Source organism: Barbus barbus (genome assembly GCF_936440315.1).
Source record: "Barbus barbus genome assembly, chromosome: 7".
In the NCBI taxonomy this organism is placed as follows: domain Eukaryota; kingdom Metazoa; phylum Chordata; class Actinopteri; order Cypriniformes; family Cyprinidae; genus Barbus; species Barbus barbus.
Window position 1 is genome coordinate 36,085,891 of NC_136735.1, and position 22,288 is coordinate 36,108,178.

Sequence of the window (22,288 nt, forward strand, 5' to 3'; positions counted from 1 at the left end):
GAAAATTATCATGAAAAAATGTTGAATTCTAAAAATGATCAATTATCCTAAATATTATATTATATATAAAATATAATTCATTGTCCTTTATTTAACCAAGAATTATAAATCAGTTATATTATATTATATTTTTAATATTATTACATATTATATTATTACATGTGATTACATATTTTATATTAAATATAATAATATTATATTTACTTTATAAAATGGTAACCAAAATAAATTTTGAATTTGAACATATTTGTTTTATAACAGTGTAACAATTTTTATGTCTTTTTTGACAGAGTTTGAATTTTCCCTGATCTCTCCTTTTAACGGCAGCAGTCATGGAGGCGGAATGCAATACTCAACAGAAATGAAGGATTAATTGACATTATGCCTGAAAGTTGAGCCAAAGAAGTGGATTTCTGTCCTGTTCTCAGGAATTAAGGTCAGACTGGAAGAGCTAAAGAGGTTTAGACTCTTCCTCTTGTTTACGACAAACAACCGATGCTCACTCACATGACCCAAAACACTCGACGGCTGTTTCCACGCGAGAAAATCTGCAGTTAAAGTGTGCTTATAAAATAAAGCTGCTCTCGCATGAATATCCAGTCATAAGGAGGCAAGCACGGCTCTTGTGGAACTCTCCAGGGGCCTCAAACTGCAGGGCGGTAACAGCCCACCGCCTGCGAGCTTGTTGTGTAATTCCCCATGCGTGCGTTTGATACATCTCTTCCCTGTCTGTCACTGATGTATCCGTGGAAAGACACTCAACTCCAGTCTGCTTCCAGACCTCTGGGGCTTTGCAGGTCTTTTTCCAGACGTCTCCAGCCCACATGTTTGTCAAATACATACAGGATTGCTATGAAACCAACAGAATGGATTGGCCTTAACATTTTACCACTCTTTTTCCATTTTTTTTTTTTTCCCTTCTTTAAATGTTTTTTTCTAGTGATGCCGCTAACCAGATATTTATTTCTGTAGTGGCGTTTATTGATGTCACTAACCAGTTGTTTTTCTAGTACTGTTTAGTGATGTCACTAACCTAGTGTTTACTAACCATTGTGCCGTGGCACACTGACGGACCTGAAGCAATTTCCACTAGCCAGCTGTTTTTCTTGTACTGTTTAGTGATGTCACTAACCTAGTGTTTACTAACCATTGTGCCGTGGCACACTGACGGACCTGAAGCAATTTCCACTAGCCAGCTGTTTTTTCGGTAACACTTTACAATAAGGTTCATTAGTTAACAACAGTTAACAATATTAGTTAATATGAACTTAGAATGAGCAATACTTCTACAGCATTTATTAATCATAATTAATGTTAATTTAAGCATTTACTAATGCATTATTAAAATCTCAAGTTGTGTTTATTAACATTAGTTAACTGTTTATGCAAGAGGTGAATTAAAGGTAATTTAAATTTATAATATATCATTAAGGTTTAGTGATGTCACTTACCAGTAGTTTATTTTTGTAGTGCCGTATTCTAGCGAAATATTTTTCAGTGCTTTTTTAGTTAAGTTTCTTCAAGCAGTTGTTTTTCTAGTGCTGTTTAGTGAAGTCACTAACAAGTTGTTTATTTTTCTAGTGACATTTAGTGATCACACACAGGATGCTGGGCCATCACAGGCAGAGAGAGAGAGAGTTTGTGTGAGTGTGTGATTGCCCTGCTGTGTGTGGATGAGAGTCAGTGCTGTAAAGCTGCTGTTAGGAGGGTGTGGGAGTCGTGTCAGAAATGGCCAGTGCTCAGCGACGGCTGATCACATGCTTTCTTTCCCTGCTAAATTCATCCTTGTCCTCCTGCAGTATGGTAATCTCATGTTCCTCTTTGATCCTCCTCCTCTGGTTTGGGATTTTGTAGAGGTGTTTGCTTTGTTGTGCATTAGTTTCGGTCTGGTGGGTGTGTTGTGTTGTTACACCTTTAAGAAACAAGTCTGTTTTACCCTTTGTAAAAAAAATTATTCAGCCCACAAACAGATGCAAACAAGCTTATTAAACAGCTGTGATTTTCATGTTAAAGGTGTTAATTGAATATGAGACAAAAACAAAAGAAAAAAAAGACACTTGAGATGCTGTAGTTGACAGTCATCGCAAACAAATGTTATTAAATATTGTTCAAATTGTTGAAAATATTTTTTAGGTCTCTGAACATGGTAATTTGCATAGGTAATTCAGCTGGGTTAATGCACAAACTTCTAAAGATTCTTAGGACACTAATATGTTGCATAGGTATCAACATGTAATATTCACTCTCAATTAGATCATCCGAAGACGAATTGATAGAGACTAAACATGATGCAGCTAGAGTGATATTAACTAGTGAACTAGTGGTCTATCATAAGCATGCATAAAATGGTGTACAATACACAAAAACATATACAAGAACAGTAATAATATACACAATGACCTGAAGATATGTGTGTTCATTCAAAGAAAGGTTTTTCTATGAATTAATTAGAGAAGATTCCATTTCTCTTTCCTAAGGGGCAAAGAAGTGAGTTCCCGCATTCCTGCCTTCTTAGGTGTTTCGGGGGGAAGGGTCCACAGACCCTCATAGTTGGCCTTTTGGTTAGGTGAGGGGGCATAAGAGATTATTTGTTAAATATAACAAATATTTGTGTGTCTGATTGGTCCAAATGTTACACAAAATATATTTTAATACAGATGTAAGAACAAATGAAAGTGCTTTTTCTGCATTTTGATGAAATATTTTGCATTTATATTTGTGCCTTTAGCAGGTGCATTTATCCAAATTGTGTTTAGCTCAGTCAGACTCTGTGTCCATTTCAATGGTAATCATTTTTTTCTCTGGTGTTTTTTTCATGGCTTTAGTGGTTTGCGTCCACCTAAATTGGCTGCATTAAAGTTTCACATTTCATCAGAACAAGGCAGTCCAAATAACTTATAAAAGCTGCAAACTCAGGCCCATCCTTCAGAATTAAGCTGGCTTTTGTTTGGCGATTATTAGCCCGAGTTGTTCCCTCTTGGCTGGAGTGGCCAGCTGCTCGGGTTCCTCAGGTGTGAGTGAATGAACAACAAGCCCATCAATATAGAGCTGTCCAGCTGTCACTTCCCCACCTTCAACACTTCAATTTTACCAACATACACTGTATCTGCCCAATCAACTGAGCTGTCCACACAAAAGTGGGTATCTTCCCTCATAGAAATCTTCAGTTTATCTTTAAAATGAAAGAAAACAAACTAAAAACACTGAAAAATCAGTCCAGCTAGAATTAGTCCAATACTAAAAATACAAAAAAGTTGAAGTAAAAATAATTTGTAACTAAATAAAAATATATATAAAAAAGTGAAATTAATAAACATCACTAAAGTTTAGATAAAAAATAAAAACAAATCAGGTTAATGGAGGAAATAAAGTTTTAATGTTTTTAAAAGTTTTTAAATTTAAATTCAGCAAGTTTATGTCTTACACAATTTTGCACAATTTTTTTTATTTTTTTTTTAGATATTTTCACTAAAAGGCAAGACAAAATACTGAACAAGAAAGTATTTTTTAAGATGTAGAACAAACTAAATGTTGCATAAATTCAGTCCAGATTCTTGTTTTAATAGTGAGATACAGTACTATTAAAATTTGTAAAAATATTTAGAATTATTTATTTTTTTTAGTTTTAGAATGTATTTTATTTTAAATTTAGTTAAACTTTTAGTAATTTCGTTGAGAGTTTTACTATTTTATTTAATATAATTTAATTTAATTTTTATAGTTATTACTCATGTTTATTCCAGTTTAATTATATGAAACATAGAGTTAAATGAAAATGAGAAATGTTTCTTTGGCAGAATTTATTTATATATTTTTAATTTTTTTCTTATTTCTCTCATTTCAGTTAATGTTTATTGTATTTCTAGTAATAAATTGTTTTAATGTTTTTATTTTTTGGTTAACTACAATAGCTCCTAGGAAGCAAAATTGCTGAAACACGAAGTCACATGAGGAAAAAGGGAAGATTGCAGAGCAGAAGCAGCAGTAAATGGCCGTGATGGTGGATGTGCCTCAGTCCCACATGACAGACACATGAAGAAGGAGAAAAGCAGAGCTAGAGAGTATCATTGGAGTCAAAGCCGCTGTAGATCTGCCATTGATAGAGGCTCCCGGGACTGGAAGAATGGCTTAAACAAATCCCAGGATATCTGGAGTCAGAAAAGTGCGGTCTGATACTGCACTGAAAGCACAAAGCCCAGACCTGTAGATCCTGAACAAAAGATCACTGACAAATAGGGTGAGGAAATAGATTTATTTCCCTCTATATCAGGGATGGGCAACTTCGGTCCTGGATAGTTTAGCTCCAACCCTAATCAAACACACCCGAAGAAGCTAATCAGTGTCTTCAAGATCACTAGAAAGCTACAGGCAGGTGTGTTTGATTAGGATTGGAGCTAAACTCTGCAGGACACCGGCCCTCCAGGACCGAAGTTGCCCATCCCTGCTCTATATTATAAAATTAAATGGTTGATTCACCTTTCTTAAACTGGATTTAATTGCTAAAATGCAAATGATTTTAGTAATTAAATCCAAATATTTGTAGAAGAGCTTTCTAGGTATTTTAGAAATATGCAATCAAACATGTTAATTTATTAGAATTAAAGTTTTTATATAATAGTTTTTTGTTTTTTTTAATTAAAAAAAAATATATTTATTTTACTCTCTAACAAATATGAATCATATGATATGAATTATGAAACTGAATGTAAATCATGACATGAAATAAAGTATTTAAATAAAAAATAAGATAGTTTAATAACACGTAGTACAAAAAAAAAAAAAAAAAATTAAATTAAGATAATTATAGGCCTCAAATAATTGTAAGCATCAAACAAATGTAAAATTTTAAGCTATATCTCATATTATAAATAAATATTTTTTAAATTAATTTCACAAATATGAATCAGCAATTTTCAACAAATTATTTTGAGGGAATTTAATTTTTTTTATTTTTTTTGTCATGAAATTGATAATTTTCTTATAATAAATAATAAAGAGAAGATATTAGTAAAAAAAAAAAAAAAAATATATATATATATATATATATACTAAATTATAATCATAACAGGCCTCAAGTGATTGAAGTCCTCAAACAAATATAAGCCCTTTCTCATAAAATACAAATATAAATCAAAACGGTTTCAAATGAAGTTTACTCACAAACAAATATGAATCATATTTTGGGTGGGTGAGCAATCAATAGAAATTGCTTTGAGGACATTTTTATTTGTAATGAAGTGTCAATTTTCTAATGGTAAATGCTAAAAATACACTTTAATAATGAGTAGAAAAAATCTAAATAAAAAGATATAGTTGCAATATTTGGTTATAGATGCACAGGAAGAACATTACTTGTAGGCCTCAAACTAATTTAAGCCATTCCTCATAACATACAAATAACGTATATGACTCAAACTGTCTGCAAATTAAGTTTACTCACTAACAAATATGAATCATATTTTTGATGGGTGAAAAATCAATACAAATTGCTTTGAGTTCTCCAGAGAAATAATTGTCCTCCACGCGGTTCACAGTGGCAGACAAAGAAGCATTACAAAGAAAAACATTGTAATGCTTTAGTCAGAATCATCCCTTCATTAATAATCTTTATATTGACATTTTGCATGTTGCAAATGTGTTTAAGTGCAGAGGGAGTCTTTGTGAGACAATATTGCATACAGGATTAATTACATCATTGATTGATTAATTCAATCATTCATTCATTCTTGTTAATTTTGTTTGGTCAAAAACAAATAATGGTAATATGCACAGTGTTTTATTTAAGGAAAGAAAAAATAATAAAATAAAAAAAAAACTTGTGCCAGAAGCCTTGTAAAATTAATTTAATTAATTAAGTTTAATTAATTAATTTATTTATTTATTATAAAACATTATTATTATTATCATTGTTGTTGTTGTTGCATTTATAATATATTGTATTAAATAATAATAAATAATTTATTGCAATGGATTATATCTTTCTGTATTATTTAATTGTATTATTTTTTTCCTTTCTCTATTAAAACTCAACAAGTCTCCGTCTATAGTTATTCAGTGTCACTGGAGACCTGCTGAACAGTTCCTTTGACATTTTGCTCTACATGAAACGTCTATTGTGTTTCTGCAGACGCAAATGAATTACCCAGCTCACAATTAACCAGGCAACACGCTTTACCCCAAACTGACTGTCTTACCCACAGAACCACAGTGAAGAATAAAACACACTACAGCACGTTAATTATCTGAGCCACACTTTCCACAGGTGCTTTTATTCTTTTTTGCTGCTGAACTTATAAAAATAGAAAGCTTTGCTGTATTATGTTACAACATTCACAGAAAACAACTTCACACTTTGAGCTTAAGTTTACAAGCGATTTACATTTTAGTGACGTGATAATTTATGTGCACAACCTGATAATGCACCTGAATATACAATGCACTGTCAAAAACACTCTCAAAAACACAATAAATCTTGTTTTGCAAGCTGTGAACATGTAGATATAAGCCCAAACCTTAACACCAAAATGAGTAACTGCGTTCCTCCATGTATGTTTAATGCTGGTTCTTTTGTTCCTCAAAAGTAGCAGTTCCTCGTCTGGTGAAATGAGCCAGAGGCAGACTAGAGTGCACCATGACAGGCCTGTCAGGCTAGAGTTTAATTGCTGTTTCTCAGGCTGAGCGATCGCTGAACCACAGCTTTCAAAGGCCACTCTATATTTAGCAGAGCACCTCGATTTCCTGCTGCTGCTGCTGCTGCTGCTGCTTCATAGACTCATTGTTTTAATGCGCTGTGCTTAAGACTTGACCTCTCTTGACCTCTGGCACGTCTCAGTAAAACCTTCGCTCGCTGAGTTCAGCAGAGTTCAGATTAGGTTGAGGGAAGGTGCTGGATACCAAAGGAAAAAAAAAAAGTTTGTATAAAATTGATTGATTGATTATATATTTATGATGATTATCATTTCATATATGTTAATCATTATTTATGATATAAAATGTATAACTATAATATATATTTCCCCATACAATCATTAAAATATTGTAAAATAGCACATTTTAATATGAATTATTACAAATAAATAAATAAAACAAGCCTTACTTGTACAACACTATAACTTACCCTGAATTACACCAAAGTCAGTTATTATATGTATACGTATGCGTGTGTGTGTGTGTGTGTATGTGTGGTCTGTACATTTTCGACAGGTTCGCTTTGGACCCTGCTTTTCATTGTAATGATTATGATGGATTTGTTTCTTACAAAGACAGTTTTTGGCTTCACAGGATGTTAACTGATGGACTGGAGTGGTGTGGATTATTGTGATGTATTTATCAGCTGTTTGGACTCTCATTCTGACGGCACCCATTCACTGCAGAGCATCCATTGGTGAGACACTGATGCAATGCTACATTTCTCCAAATCTGATGAAGAAACAAACTCATCTGGATTTTGGATGGCCTGAGGGTGAGTAAATATTCAGCAAATTTTCATTTCTGGGTGAACTAAAGCAATAGCTCACTAGTTTTTCACAAGAGTAGATTGAATTGTTCTTGAACTACACTGTAAAAAGTGATAATAATTTGAAGGCAACAGGTTTCCTCATTTTTTTTTTTTAAGTTAAGTCAATTTAAGTAAATAATAAAAATAAAAAAAAAGTTAAACTTGACAATTCACTTAACTTATTTTTGTTTTATTATTATTTACTTAATAATTTTAAGGCAACGGGTTTCCTATACTTTAAATAAGAAGTTTGTAGTTTGGTAAGTTGCAGCCATTTGTGTGGTGGAAGTTTTACTGAGTCACAAATGAGATTTGACGGCTACAACAGAGGAGAAAATTACAGCACACGAAACGCATGAACCACATGGTGCCTTTTTGTCTCTTTTGGGGTTTGACAGCTTCAGTCCGCATTTGCTTTCACTGTAATGGATAAGTGCGCGTTGGAGATCCTGCTAAAAAGAAAGAAATTCATTTTGAACGTCACAAGTACATGATAGAATCGCTTTTGGGAGCAATATTCCCTTAAGGTTATCTCACTTCGGAAAAAAACTCATAATTTCTTCAATTGCTATTCGAGTAGCACTTTCTGAAACAAGCGCGCTTCTCAATTCACAGTCAAAGCTGGTTCCTGCATACATATTCAGCCTTCATTCACAGGATGATGATAGCTTTTTGCCATTGAAAAGCTAAACTTTCTCTCCGAAAAAGTTGGATCTTGCATACAAAATAGGCTTAACAGCCAGTGTTTGAGCCACCGTAGAAGCATAATATCATGTGTGTACCTGCATTCAGAGAGAAAACGATTGCTATAGTCATTCTGAGTCCTTAAGCTTTCAGTTAAAAGTGCAGTTTCTTTGTATCCGACTAGAAAATATTGATAGATGATGAAAAACTTAACTGATGTAAAATACACAAATGCTACCGATTCACCAATTATCGTTATCTTTATAGAGGATATTCACCGAGTTACTCCCATCTACTCTAGTTTATTTCTTTCTTTCTTTCTTGTCATCTTTAGCTTTAGCTTCTACATCATTTGCAAAGATTCTTTGGAAAGATGTGCAAAAAACAATCAACCAATCAAATCAAAAGCTGAACACAGAGGAAAACATCTAATGTTTAATTGCATTAGTATTTTGTGCTTTTTATTCATTAATGGTTTTTTTTTTTTTTTTTTTTTTCATAAATAATGTAAATTGTGAGTTTCTGTGACATTTTATGGTGTTTGTTTTATTGCAGGGTTAGTTGGTTGTTTTATAATGTAGTAAAAAGTAACTATAAATAAAAGCTTTTTTTTGATGAATCAAAAATATTTTAAAACTTTAAAATACAATGCTATTACATCAGATGATTCTGCTGCTAGTCTTCCACTAGTTTTGGCTTTTTGCTCTTTGCAAATAATACAATTTGAATCTCTTTCAAATCAGCCTGACCTCCACCATGTTTTTCATTATGATAAAACAAGGCCACGTTTATGTGGAACAATCTTCCAGCGGGGAAGCATCTGTATTTAGATTCCCCTCTCTAACTCATTTTTGAAATTCATTAGCCTGCATGTGGAATCGAGAACCCATTTAGTTTGTAAACTCTAATGGGACTGGAAAATTGAAAACTCAGATTTAATTTTATTACGCGTTCCTTATTTCCATGGGAATTACTACGTCTCCAATATCCCTGTGCTATTAGCTGTAAGTCAAAGGCCATTCCCAATTAGTCTAGAAATGAAGGGTATTATGAAAGCGCACATTCACTTTGTACATTCTGACCTTAATATCCTTAATATTGTGCCCTTCCCTTTTCACCGCCCACTATCTCTTAAATAAATGAAGTCGGCATATAAATGAATGTTTTTTTTTTTTTTTTAAAGGAACGGCAGTCTTGGCACGCCATACACGTTAAACCCGGAAAATCATTGAGGGAAAGCAGATTGCAGTCAGAAACACACTGGGAATCATCAAACGAGTGTAAAGCTCCAACGAGTTGCCAAGTATCTGTAACTCCTGATTAAGTCATAGTTATGTTGCCTTACAGCAACAGCATAACGCATGGCATTCTACAAGCAATTTGTTTTAATGTCTAACAGCCTTTTTGCTGTCAAGAGGGATGTTGACTTTCTGTAGATAATATTTCTGTTTTAAAACCAAGCAATCTGCCTAGATGTAGGGAGTACAGTGCAGTTGACAAGGGTTTGGATGAAAGCTTATGTGTTCAGAATTTTATTACAAGAGCAAAATATTCCGAGTCATTTGAGGGGTCTGTTAAAAAAAGCAAATGATGTCATCAATATTTCATGACGGGGTGTTCCAGTGTAATGCTCAGTATAATTCAACTGGAACTCCAATTTATCGTATCAAATATTCAGATCGTCTCTGGCACCTGATGATTTTTATGACCCGTGAGGTCATTAGCCGAGCCGTGTGCTGTGAAATAATGAGATGCGGGTGACGGGGTCACGGAGTCATTGGCTTTAGTTTCATTTAACTTCACTTTAGTTCAATGATAAAACTCCAAAAAAGGGACCTAATTAGTGATCATTTTGACATTTTCCTTTTACTATGCACAAATGTATTTTCAATAAAAAGTACAAAATTATTTGACATTACTATTTTAGTGTATTTAAAATGTTCTGGCTTATCGTTTATAATCATATAACAAGTATTGTTATTTTTCTTTTTTGGTAATTATTCCAATTATTATGAGGTTTTGGGTGATTTTTTTTTTTCTGTGTGTATTTATTTAACTGTAAAATATTTCCCATCTGTTTAGTTTTCATTCATGTGTACTGTTAGTGTTAACTTTTCAGTGTTTTTGAACGTAGTTTTAGCCTTTTAGCCGATTTTATTTGAGTATTTCTGGACTGATAATCCGATGCATTAACAATCAACATGTCTAATTTATATTATTATTTAAAATTTTTGAAATCCATTGTGTATTTAAATATAAATGTTGCTTGACTATCTAATGTAGAAGTTGTTGACATTACATCAACTTTGTAATTTAATAATTTCAGGTTTAATTTTTTAAATTTGACTATGTAAAATATTACAGTTTTAAAGAATAATCACATGTATTTTATTGTGGTCCCATCAGTTTACTTTAGTCTTCATTAATCTCCACTCTTAGTTTTAGCTTTTCCAGAGTTCTGATTTAGTTTTAGTTTTTTTTTTCCAGTATATTTTGATTTCATTTTAGTTTTAGTATGCCACAGTTAATGCACTGGAAATGTTATAATACATTGTGTATTTTAAAAGTTGACATTACATTAAAATAATAATAATAAATATATATATATATATATATATCACTTTTAGGCCATTTAGCATAAACTACTTATATTAATACTTATGTAAGGCCTTCACTTTGATATTTTGAGTTTTTGATTAAAGTATGGGGAAGATGTTTAACACTATTAATTGTATACATTAGCACTATTAACTGTATATATATATATATATATATAAAAAAGCTATTTTGTTTCAAGTCACCATTACAGAGATTAGTGTTAATAATATTTGAAGTGTTTTTGGTTTTTATTAGACCCACTGTATGTTTATGACTGTATTTTTTTGGTGGATCCAAAGGTAAGAAATGTAAAAAATCATCATCATTACGGTGTTATAATAAGTCTGATTTGACATAGACATATTTTTGATGGGTTTTGTAAGAAGCTGGGCCCATATTCCTAAAGATTCTACGAATCCTTTTAGAGAGCTCCTAATTTAGCTTAAAAATGTCTAACTAGGAGTCTTAGCTTAAAAGTGATTCAGGGCCAATCTGAGAGCAACTCCGAGCGAGGAAAAGATAAAAACCTTTATCTTAGTGAGGAGGCGGGGCCGACCCTGTTGCTAGCTATGACACAGTCTTTTGAAGACTATGATTGGTTTGTTGTCCAAGAAGGAAATAAAAGAGAGCTTTTAAGAGTAGGGTTTATTATAAGCCTTCACTTGTAATTTTTCCCGTTTTACCGTACTCTCTCTCACAAACACACAGATTATATATGTATATATATTCTATATTTTTGATTTACTATGCTGTCATGACGTATTTTATAGGAAATGAACAGCGACAAAATAAGGTTCTGAAAGTGCTGTCAGGTACAGACCCAAATCATCGCTGCTGCGTAGTTGCATTTTTCCAGTTGCCAAATATGTTAATGTAGTTAATGTAGTGATTTATGGCGCTATGGCATTTCTGCGCAGTGTCGGAGATGTTAGCGTGTCTCAAATAAGATTGGTCACAAACATGATCCCTGCACGATCTAATGTGTAGCGTCATTAGTCATAACTCACTGTCATGCATTGTGTGCAACACATTTCTTCTCCCTCTTCATGTTTCGTCCATTTTCTCCACTGCTAAAAAAAACAACTCTTAAGCCTCTTAAAAGTCCTCGTTCGTACTCCTAACAATTTTGGACCTTAAGACCTCTTTTAAAGGTTAAGATGCTTTCTGAATTACTTTTTTTCTTTACTAGGATCTTTTCTTTAATTTTAAGAGGAAACACCCACATTTCTAAGAATTTTCTTAGAATTTTGTTACTAGAAGCAACCCTTAGCACTAAGATTTTTCATGAATATGGGCTCAGCTGGTGTCATAAGCATTCTCCTACACAACTGAATACAAAAATATGTGTTGTGAGAGCGGCTTCAATATAAGATGATCCCTTCTTGAGCCCAAAACACCAGAAAATCATAAGTGAGAATTGGAAAATATCCACTGGCAGATGCTCATATGAAGCGGATCTAAAAAAAAAAAAAAAAAAACATAATTCCTACATAACTTAAAATACTGTTTAAAGATCATTTACAAACCACTGGGAAATATCTTAAGTGTCTATTGTCAAATTAGTCATCTGAAATCTTAGTTTAGTTTTCTGACATGGGTATTATGTTTACCAATGCAAAACATTTGTTCAGACTAATTAACTAATTAATTCAGCAGCCTCTACTGTAGGAACAATTCAGTCAAATGTTCCCACAAAGAACATGCATATGCAAAATACATGCTTTATAATTACTTACAGCTAAGGTAATGTGCATAAATGCATCAATTTGTGCCTGTGCACATAAATCGAATCTGAACTAGATTTGCAGTTGAAGGTTTGTCCTAATGTTTCCTCCACATCAACAAAGGCCTTTGCTTTCCAGTAAATGTGTTCTGGGAGAAATGGTTCATTAAAACATGAATAGGTGGTTACAGCAGCATTTCCCAAATCTGCAGTGCTGCAGCACAAATATATATTTATATTTTAGCAGAGTTGTGAATTGTGTGCAATGAGAGAGAAAGACCGGGTGCTGCAAAATAATATATTGAAAATATGCGTTGTTCTCGCTGACTGCACATATAAACATAAAATGTTGTCTAATCTGCAACCAAATGGGGAAGTTCTTTCTAATGAATCAATTGAATCGATTGATTTGGGTCAGGTGACTCACTCATTCACTGATCCAATCATGCAGATTTTACGATGCAATTTCATTCAGATTGCCCATTAAACCAAAAACACCTCTTATGCTTTTAATTATTCCTTAAAGCCTGATTGATTTTCTTTTCTTCACTAAATTTGATCCCATCAGCTTTTCTATTAAAATCTGTTTTGATCTGCAGAATGAATGCCTGAGTAATGATGCATGCTTAAATAAACGTTGCATGAGTGTAACCAGCATATCTCTAATTGATGATTGACTTCATTTCATACATGCATGTGATAAAAGCTTACATGCACACACATAAAATGACAACCAATGTTTTTTTAATTTTATATATATATATATATATATATACATATATATAAAATGTTTATTTCCACCCCTTCATTACTTGTCCGTATATAAGAGAGAGTAACAAAATCCAAATATGCAATCCATTTAGTACTTTTTTTTTCTTTAAACAAAAGAAAATAAACAAACTGTAAGGCATGTCTGCTTGCACGACATAAACGTCGCATTAAAACTTCATCTATAGTTGCTCAAAGCAGCGTGCTTCAGTAGGAACAACGTTCACTTTCAGACCACAATCTTCTCAAAGTGTTTCAAACATGTATTTGACATGGCTTGTACTTGTTTACATGTAAACGTTCTTTTTTTTCTTGTTTCATCACTCATATAAAGATCTAAATGTGGAACTCAATTTCAAAGTGCAATGTGGAAAAAGAAAGCAAAACTATAGAAACAGATTCACTCTGAGTGCTTGGATCTGGTTTGTATCAATCAAATACATTACAACATGAAACATAAAAACCATTTGACGGATGGACGGTTTAAGTCTTCGCATCCTCCAAGACCAATAAAATAGGCGATACCGTTGAATCGATATCCGCACAAAAGAGAAGAGCCAAATACATTCAGACCACAAGTAGAAACACGCAAGCTAGTAGGAAAAGTTTTTCATGACATGCTTCTTCTTCAGATTCTGACAGGAGCGCATAAGAACGGAGGGCAATGGAAGAGAAAACAGAAAAAAAAATGCTAACGTGTCCCTTCATGATCTAAATAGCAACTAGCCTTTTTGAGACCCTCGACCACTTTTGACTTCCTTGAAGTTAGCATCTGATGAGCATTCATGAATTATACCTTCTAGAAATCGTTCTGTTTGTGTTTTTTTTTTCCTTCTGCATTTGCATCTGCATTAAACATAATGGAAGTAAAATACAGTAGGCCATTTTACGTTTATTTTAAGTGAGATAAAACAAACAAACAAACATGATTTTAAAGTGAATTTAGCCCTCATGTTGTGTTCTTGGCATTGGCTCTCATGGTGTATAAGATTTTTTTTTTTGCTTACTCGAACTTGTGTTCTTGGTCAAAAATGACTAGCCTACATGTTTTTAATTAATTTAATTATTATAAATATGGTATTTGGTAAAGTATTACAGTTTTGAATATTTAGTATAATTTTAACGTCTGTTTTCTAGGTTTTTTTCTACGTATTTTAAAGGTGTGACAAAAGCTGACACTACATAAAAAAGATGACTTTTAGGTGACAATTTTAAAATAGATGTAAAAATGTTAAAAATTCAAAACATAATACTTTATACCAAATTAGCATATTTTTAAAATATATACACAGTTATTATATATATATATATATATAAATTGCTTAAGGAAAAACTTGGCTAATGCACCTAAGTTTTTAACTGAAAACAAGTATTATTTGTGTGTAATTTTAGCCATATTCACTCAAAAGCTGAGGTTCATAAGTTTAGATCAATGAAGCCAGCAACCAAACAACTCCAAAAACAAATACAAAACCTGTGCTAATTGAAAAAAAGCACGTTGACAAAAGATTGTATGCAAGATTTGATGACAATAAAGCACAATGACAGATTTACAATTAATTTTGAAAAGGCCGGTCATTTATGACCACGAACACCAAACTAGGTAAAGGACTTTCAGCACAACACAAGGGCTAGGAAGATGTTAGTGAACAGGGTTCAAAATCTGACTTCATGTTGACTTTAAGACACAGCTATGTGTTCGACCTTTCCTCAACGCGCCCTCTCTCTTGGCTCACTGAATTTCTCATTTCCAAAACCCACCGAGGTGCTTTCTGAGTCTTTCTGGGAAGACAAAAGTACCCAGGCATAAGCAAAAAGCACACCGTCTTCTGCTACCTGTCCTGCCTTCAAAACCAGACGCAGTGGAGCATCGCCGCACTCTCTCACATTTAATTTTCAAAGCTGTTTGTGTGTCTATATTCCACACGCCACCCGTCTTCACTGATGCTTCAATTCAACCTTCACGCATCTATGAGAAGAGGACATTAGAGGATCTTTTAGCATCTTTGCATTTCAATGATGACAAGAGCATGATGTTTTAGCAGGCTGCTTTGAACATAAAGCACAGCTTTACAGTTCTGGATGAATGCATGGCGTCCTTCCATAAACCACGAGTTGTTTGGAGAGGCTTTCAAAAAACGATACATTAACACATGCCAGCATTCATAACGGGAGGTCTGAGCCATTAAACTGGTAATTCTGTCAGTTTGTTCAATGTGTAAATTTGATTTGAATTGCACTGGATTAGGAACATTCATAACTACAGTCAAACCAAGAAAGTGCCCTTGTAATATTCATAGTGACTCAAACTCATTGGGCCTCATTCGTGAAACATAAGCAGAACAATGTAAATCTTTCATAAAAAAAATGAATGCAATTTAAAATAAAGGCATAGTTCACTCAAAAATGTGTTTAAAATGAAAGATGAAGGTTTATGTCTTCATCAGATTTGGAGAAATGTAGCATTGCATCACTTGTTCAGCAATTTATATGGATGTTCTGCAGTGAATGGGTGCCGTCAGAATGAGAGTCCAAACAGCTGATAAAAACATCACAAGTAATCCACACCACTCCAGTCCATCCGTTAACATCTTGCGAAGACAAAAGCTATGTACCAGGGAAAAAGTCCATCTCCCGTTGTCTCTCACATCAAACTCCACACACACGTATTTGTTGCCAACTGTGTTGCACTGTTTTCTCTTGTTAACAGTGCTTGATTTGTGCATATTTCGCTCCTGTCTCAGACGAGACTTTTTCATTGGAGGAAGCATTTTTATGGATTATGGACGTCTTGATGGATTTGTTTCTTATAAACACTCAGCTTTTTGGTTCTGTTAATTGATGGACTGGTGTGTTGTGGATTATTGTGATGTTTTTATCAGCTGTTTGGACACTCATTCTGACGGCACCCATTCACTGTAGAGGATCCACTGATGAGCAAGTGATGGAATGCAACATTTCTCCAAATCTGTCAAAAATGCAAATTCAAAGAAACATTTTGCATGTTGCAAAATATAGAATAAAATAGATGTTTTCTATATTTAATATTTACACAAATTTAATCCGCTTTAGTTTCATAAATGAGGCCTGTTGTTTCACACCAAAATAATTTTGTAAATGTTTATACAGGAAACGATGATATGGTGAGCTACATACTGTAAAGACTGAAAAAGCTGTTGATAAGTAAATGAGGGTTGTGCATATACATAATCGATTACAATGAGTATATAAATGAGCGTAAGGAACATGAATCAGTCGGGTTTAACACTGGCTTTTCAGTAGAAAAACTATCCCAAATCAGAATTACATACAGGGCAAAGGAAACTGAGTTATTCAGTAAGAAATTTCTTTTAAAATAGCCTGTATCAGGTACATCCAAAAAGAAATTATTTGTTAAATTAATGGGTTTGCACTGAAAAGAGCAAAAAACATCATTCTCAGAGAGAGCTATTTTGTTAGATATGCGCTTTTGAATAAAAGTTGCTACCTGGTAAAGCCAAAATATATAATTATATTAGAAATATAAATAAATCTTTCTCTGTAAGAAAACATTTTTTAACTAAAACCTTTATATATTAAGATTAATTCTAAATTAAGCAGGAGCAGCCCTCGGTAAAACTCGACCTTCACGCTCATCATCTGTAGTCCTATAAAATGACCTTAAATCGCCATCAGCCTAGCAAAATAACAACAAAAACATTTCAACAAAAGAAAGAGTAAAAGCATTAAAATTGTGTGAAAATCACAGTTAAAAACATTTACTCATGACCTCCCCATGCATTCTCACAGTGGTACATAAACAAGTTGATTTATATAGATTTTTATTCTTTTTTCTTTATAACGTCTGCTTTTTATCGCACTATGAACTCAGGAGGGGCGAAACACCAAAAAAAAGAAAAAAAAAGCGTATTTTGTTGTCTCATTTTATGCAGTATAAAAGGAAAACAAAAATAGATTTTCATCTTTTCCCATTCTTTCCCAAAAAAGCGATTCCATTTGCACGGCGACCACTTTTCATTCGAAAAGTTTGCTTTTCTTTTAACTTCATTTAGAAATGAGAGCAGTTGGCTTCTGATTGCACCAAGCATTCTTTGGAACAAGCAGGATGCAAAGGTTTCCTCCTCATGTCTGGCTAGCTAGCTTGCTCTTCTTTTTTTCATCGGCTTTTTCTTGCTATTTTTTGGAAAACGTCCTGTCCAGTTAGGGAAAGGCTAACAGCGCGAGCGACGCTGCGTCTGTCTTAAGCGTCCGTGTGGCTGTGTGCCGCCTACTGCCATTATCTCCACCGCAGCAGCAGCCATGTGAGGGCCGTTACAGCGGATAGTAACTGCAGTGAAGGCATCTGCTGAGGGTCCGCCGCATCTGCTGGTGGCTGAGGGTCGCTTTTGTCTGCTTCCAGCATCGGCGGCTCCGTATGGACCACTTCCGGCTCTGTGGTGAAGCCGCTTCCGCTGCCCGAGCCGCTCTCCTCATCACCTGGCGTAGAGAAACACACGAGTCAGTGTGCAAAGAAATGCACAGAAATTACATGCACCAGCAAAATCAGTACAGTTAAAAATTGGAGAATACAGCCTGAATAAATTTGAATAAAATGAAAACTAAAAGACTTTCAAATCACATGAGCCAATATTTTATTCACAATAGAACATAGAGAGCATAACTAATGTTTAAACAGAGAAATTTTACACTTTTATCCACTAAATGAGCTAATTTCAAATTTATGTAACTGTAAAATAAAGTGTTACAATATATATGTTTTATTATATTAAGTTAATATTATATTTTAATGTGTGTTTATAAAGGGCTTTTGTATTATTTACATATCAACTGCTAAAATTTATATTGTATTTTCAATTTATTTTGAATGCTTTTACTATTTTCTTATTATTCAATTATATTTATTTGTTGGTATATTTGCATTGATTTATTGGTTTCTGAATTGATTTACTGATTTCTTGAATGATTATTATTTGGTCCCTACATAGGTTTAAGAGTTACTCCTAATCAATTCAAACCCCAGCAAACATAAATGGCACCGGAGGACGTGAATATTCCCAGACCGGACCCGCCATTATCATAATTCAGCTTCTTGTTGGTGTGAGTTTGTGACAGATGAGGGATCTCATTTCACTGACTCTGGCAGAGGGTCTAGACGGCGTGTGACGCTTTCTGACGCCGTCGAATGATTAATGGAGCCGGCGGGCGGCCGTTTGAGGGATGGGCTGGCCTCTTTACGGGGAATAACACATGCTGGAGAGCTTTTGCATCAGAGAAGGGTGTAAATGTGCATGTCAGTTTGGGCTTATTTTTATCTGTGCAATTGAATCTATTTTCATCAATGCATTATACCTTTAAGAAAGTCAGATCTAAAGTAGGTCGAAACCAAAATAAGTGTCAATAACAGCATATGACATATACTAATGTGTCTCCTTGAGAACAGAGCGGTGCATTCAGAGAGATGAGGTTGCTGAGTTATTTGTGTACCTCAATATTGCACTGAAAAGTAAACAAACTCCTATATAGGCTGTGAATTTTCCAACTTACAAAATCGAACATAACTGGGAAGTTACTGTATATATTTTATAACTTCTCATTTTGTAAGTAATAATGCTTGCAATGCCAATTTTATTCACAGGGTTTGATTCACACGCTGAATTAATTTATTTATAATTTCTGCCTCAAAACACAATGTAAGTTGCTTTGGATAAAAGCCAAATGCATATATGTAGATGCTTGTATTCATGGTGGCATCTCATGTCTGTATTTTTCCTTGTGTGATTGTAATGATTGCAATTTTAATAAATTTTTAATTATTCATATATTATCAATCACTATTTATATATATATATATATATATATATATATATATATATATATATATATATATATATATATATATATATATTTAGTTTTTTTTTTCAGTTTATATTTAATGTTTTTTGATAAAAAAAAAAAAATATTTTTTTTTTTATTCCATGATTTAAATTAATTCTTGAATAAAAAATTAGATGTAAAATTAGAAGCATATATATGCTTTGTCTTAGTTTGTGAAAAAAAAATATATATGATGGAAAGATTTTATGTTTGAAACTTTTAGGCCTTTTTTTTCAAAAGGAAGCAACTCACTGGAATCCTGGAAGTAGACGTCTTTGCCGTTGTAGGCGTTTCGCAGCTTGTTGGTCATCACTCTCAGGGTCATGATCTGCTGTCTGATGAAGGTGTCTGGTCTCGTGATGTCCACTTCCACCTCAGGGTTATTGAGCTGGTTCGTGAGGCCGTCTTTTACAACTTCAGGGAAATATCTGGAAATCAACAGGCAAACATTTGGCGGGAATATTTTGTTTGCAGGCTTTCACAGTCGGGGTTCAACAAACACATAAAGGATTCACTTTTTTGAATCTGAGATTTGATATAATCTATATTTGATTACAATTTTTTAAAAGCGAGTCAAGGGACTCGCAAATGCAAATGCATTTATGTACAAAAATGTAATAAATTAAACATAAATCATAATTTATGCAAACACATTAATGCAAAAACATGTATGTGCCTCGAAGTGCATTTTCTCCAGCTGATTATAATAAAACCTGAATATTTTGCTGCATTTGTAATGGTCACATGATGAAGTGTTGCTGTTTTTGACTCAAGCATGACCCTATCAGGAGCGACTTTAGCAGGATCAGCACCTCTCACGTTCACATTAACATGCCCTGCAGCTCTACATTGTGTGCATAATGACTTAATTTGCAATATTCACTTGCACCGCGTGCATCAGAAGTCAGCGTTTTTGCGTTGTCCTGCGCTGTAGAACACAAGAATAATGGCAGGCTGCAAGCTGCACTTTCACCTAGCGTGAAAATCACCTTGGTTGAAAAGATGCAAACATTACTAGATCTGCATTTCTTGAAGGAAATGTGCTTGCAAGGCAGCTAATAAAAGTGTTAAAGTTTCAGTTAAAAAAATCTGAAACACTTTTAATAAATTAGTATCATTAAAATGCAGCATGTATTATAAAACAGATATTTCTGGTACATGCAGATCATCTAAAAAAAAGGGCATTTTAAAATCTTAAACGTTTCCTGGTTAAATAAAATGTACAAAAAATAAAAATAAAACACTTTAGCAGATTATATTCGTAAGTAGTTGCAAAAAAGGCGATAAATATGGACTGAATAAGAATTCAAATTTAGTAAATAAATCATTTTGCAAATGAATTATTAACGGATCATGCGTCTAACAATGATATTCTCAGTTTTTATTTATTTACATTTATTTAAATGTAAATGTAAATAGATTTATGTGATTTAATTGCATATTATAAATTCAAGCAACCACTTTCTAAATAAATAAATAAATAGGTAGGTCATCTGTGTTGAAGGTCAACATGAAAAATTATAGTCGAGCTTATTTATTTACTATACATTTATTTGAATTTATTGAACTTTATAATTACAAACACTATTCAAACTGTTTCTTTATTTTGCCAAATAAAATTAAAAAGGTAACTGTGATTAAGTTTAAAATAAGAACTTAGTAAAATTATTTTATTTAAAGGCATTTATTTGAATTTATTAAATATTATAAATCCAAATACTATGCAACAGTTTTAAAATTGGAAATTGTAGTCAAAATTCATTTATTTTAATGCATTTATATGATTATTATTGAATATTTATGAACATTTTAAATCCAAACAATATGCAAAAAAGTAACAGTACTGAAGTTTAATGAGAAATAGTCAAATGAATTTAGTTGAATTTGTTGAATATTATAAATCCAAACAATCAGTTTCTGCCTAAAATGAAATAAAGTGATACATGTGAATGTGATGAATGCGAACTGTGATGAATTTTAAAGCAAGAAATTATAGTCACAATTATCTTTTTGAATGATCTACACAATGAAGTCTGAATTAATTGCATATACCATGTTTGCCTTTGCTAGATTTCTGCCTCTTTATCTGAACCCTGTGAGTCAGTATAAACACATGTTGCAGCATTATGCATGCAACGAACTCTATTGAGATCTAATCTCCTAATAAGCACTTTAGCAAGAGGTAATTGTTTGTGCCTAATTAATATTTCAGGTGGTGCTTTGTGGAAAAATAAATGAAACTTGTTGAATGCTCCCAGGTTGCGGCATTGCAAATGTGCTCCTATTCAAATGCAATCTGTGTGGTTTTTAAGCAGTAATTAGCCAATAATGAGACCGGTGTACTCCGTGGAGACCAGATCTGACAAAAAAAAAAAAAATATATATATATATATATATATATATATATATATATATATATATAAAAATCACATGTATTTCAGCACCACAAAGTCTTATCATTTGCGTTAATTTGTCTTTTAGGTACTCTAAAAAAACCTCTCTTCACACAGTACGGGTCATTTACATGATGAGGCCGCTTGGAATGAAAATGAAACACATCTTATATTGCACCATCTGCTGATATTATCACTTGTGGAGGACTGGAAAGCGGGTGGGTTTTCTGCCAAGCCGTCTGGCTAATTGTCAAAGGCGGGCAGACGGAGTGACAGACATCATGGCGTGTTCATGTGAACTGAGATGAACTGAAGAGATGAACTACTGTAAAACCACAGGCCTGTCAATCCATCCAAAGCCTTTTTATTCCATATATATCTGTCTTAAATGCTGTTTAAGAAACGTAACATGCAAACTGCTGTCCTTGGGCATTTCATTATGTCTCATAGGAATTTCTAAGTCTTGCAACGTTTTTAAAAAATAATGAATTGCATTGATAGCTTACAATAGATCAAATAATAATTGAATATATATTTACAGTAGTAACATCAAATTATATGATATGATTAACATGTTTTTAAATGTGATGGTTTCTCTCTAAACATGGTGATTATCTCTAATATGGACACCCAACATAATATATGATATTTACCATCTGAATCTAACCATGTCATGTCAACAAATGGAAAAGACAGCCATCTATTAATTATCATGTTAATTACCGTGCGCCTTTAGCCCCAACAGCAGCT

The 22,288-nt window shown here is 33.2% G+C and overlaps 1 protein-coding gene across 2 annotated transcripts in view; it reads right to left on the reverse strand.

The window, feature by feature from the left end:
* Positions 1 to 17,004: 17,004 nt before the first annotated feature.
* The window catches only part of LOC306872584 (glypican-6-like), a 192,411-nt gene continuing 187,127 nt past the window's right edge, over positions 17,005 to 22,288 (reverse strand). The window contains exons 8-9 of one of the 2 annotated variants that reach the window (XM_079421200.1): positions 19,398 to 19,573; positions 17,005 to 17,747 (exon numbers count right to left, since the gene is read on the reverse strand). In XM_079421200.1, coding sequence (XP_079277326.1) covers positions 17,548 to 17,747; positions 19,398 to 19,573 — 376 coding nt within the window. In that variant the 3' untranslated portion in view covers positions 17,005 to 17,547. The remainder of the gene's footprint in view (positions 17,748 to 19,397; positions 19,574 to 22,288) is intronic. The other variant, XM_079421199.1, reaches the window with a different exon arrangement.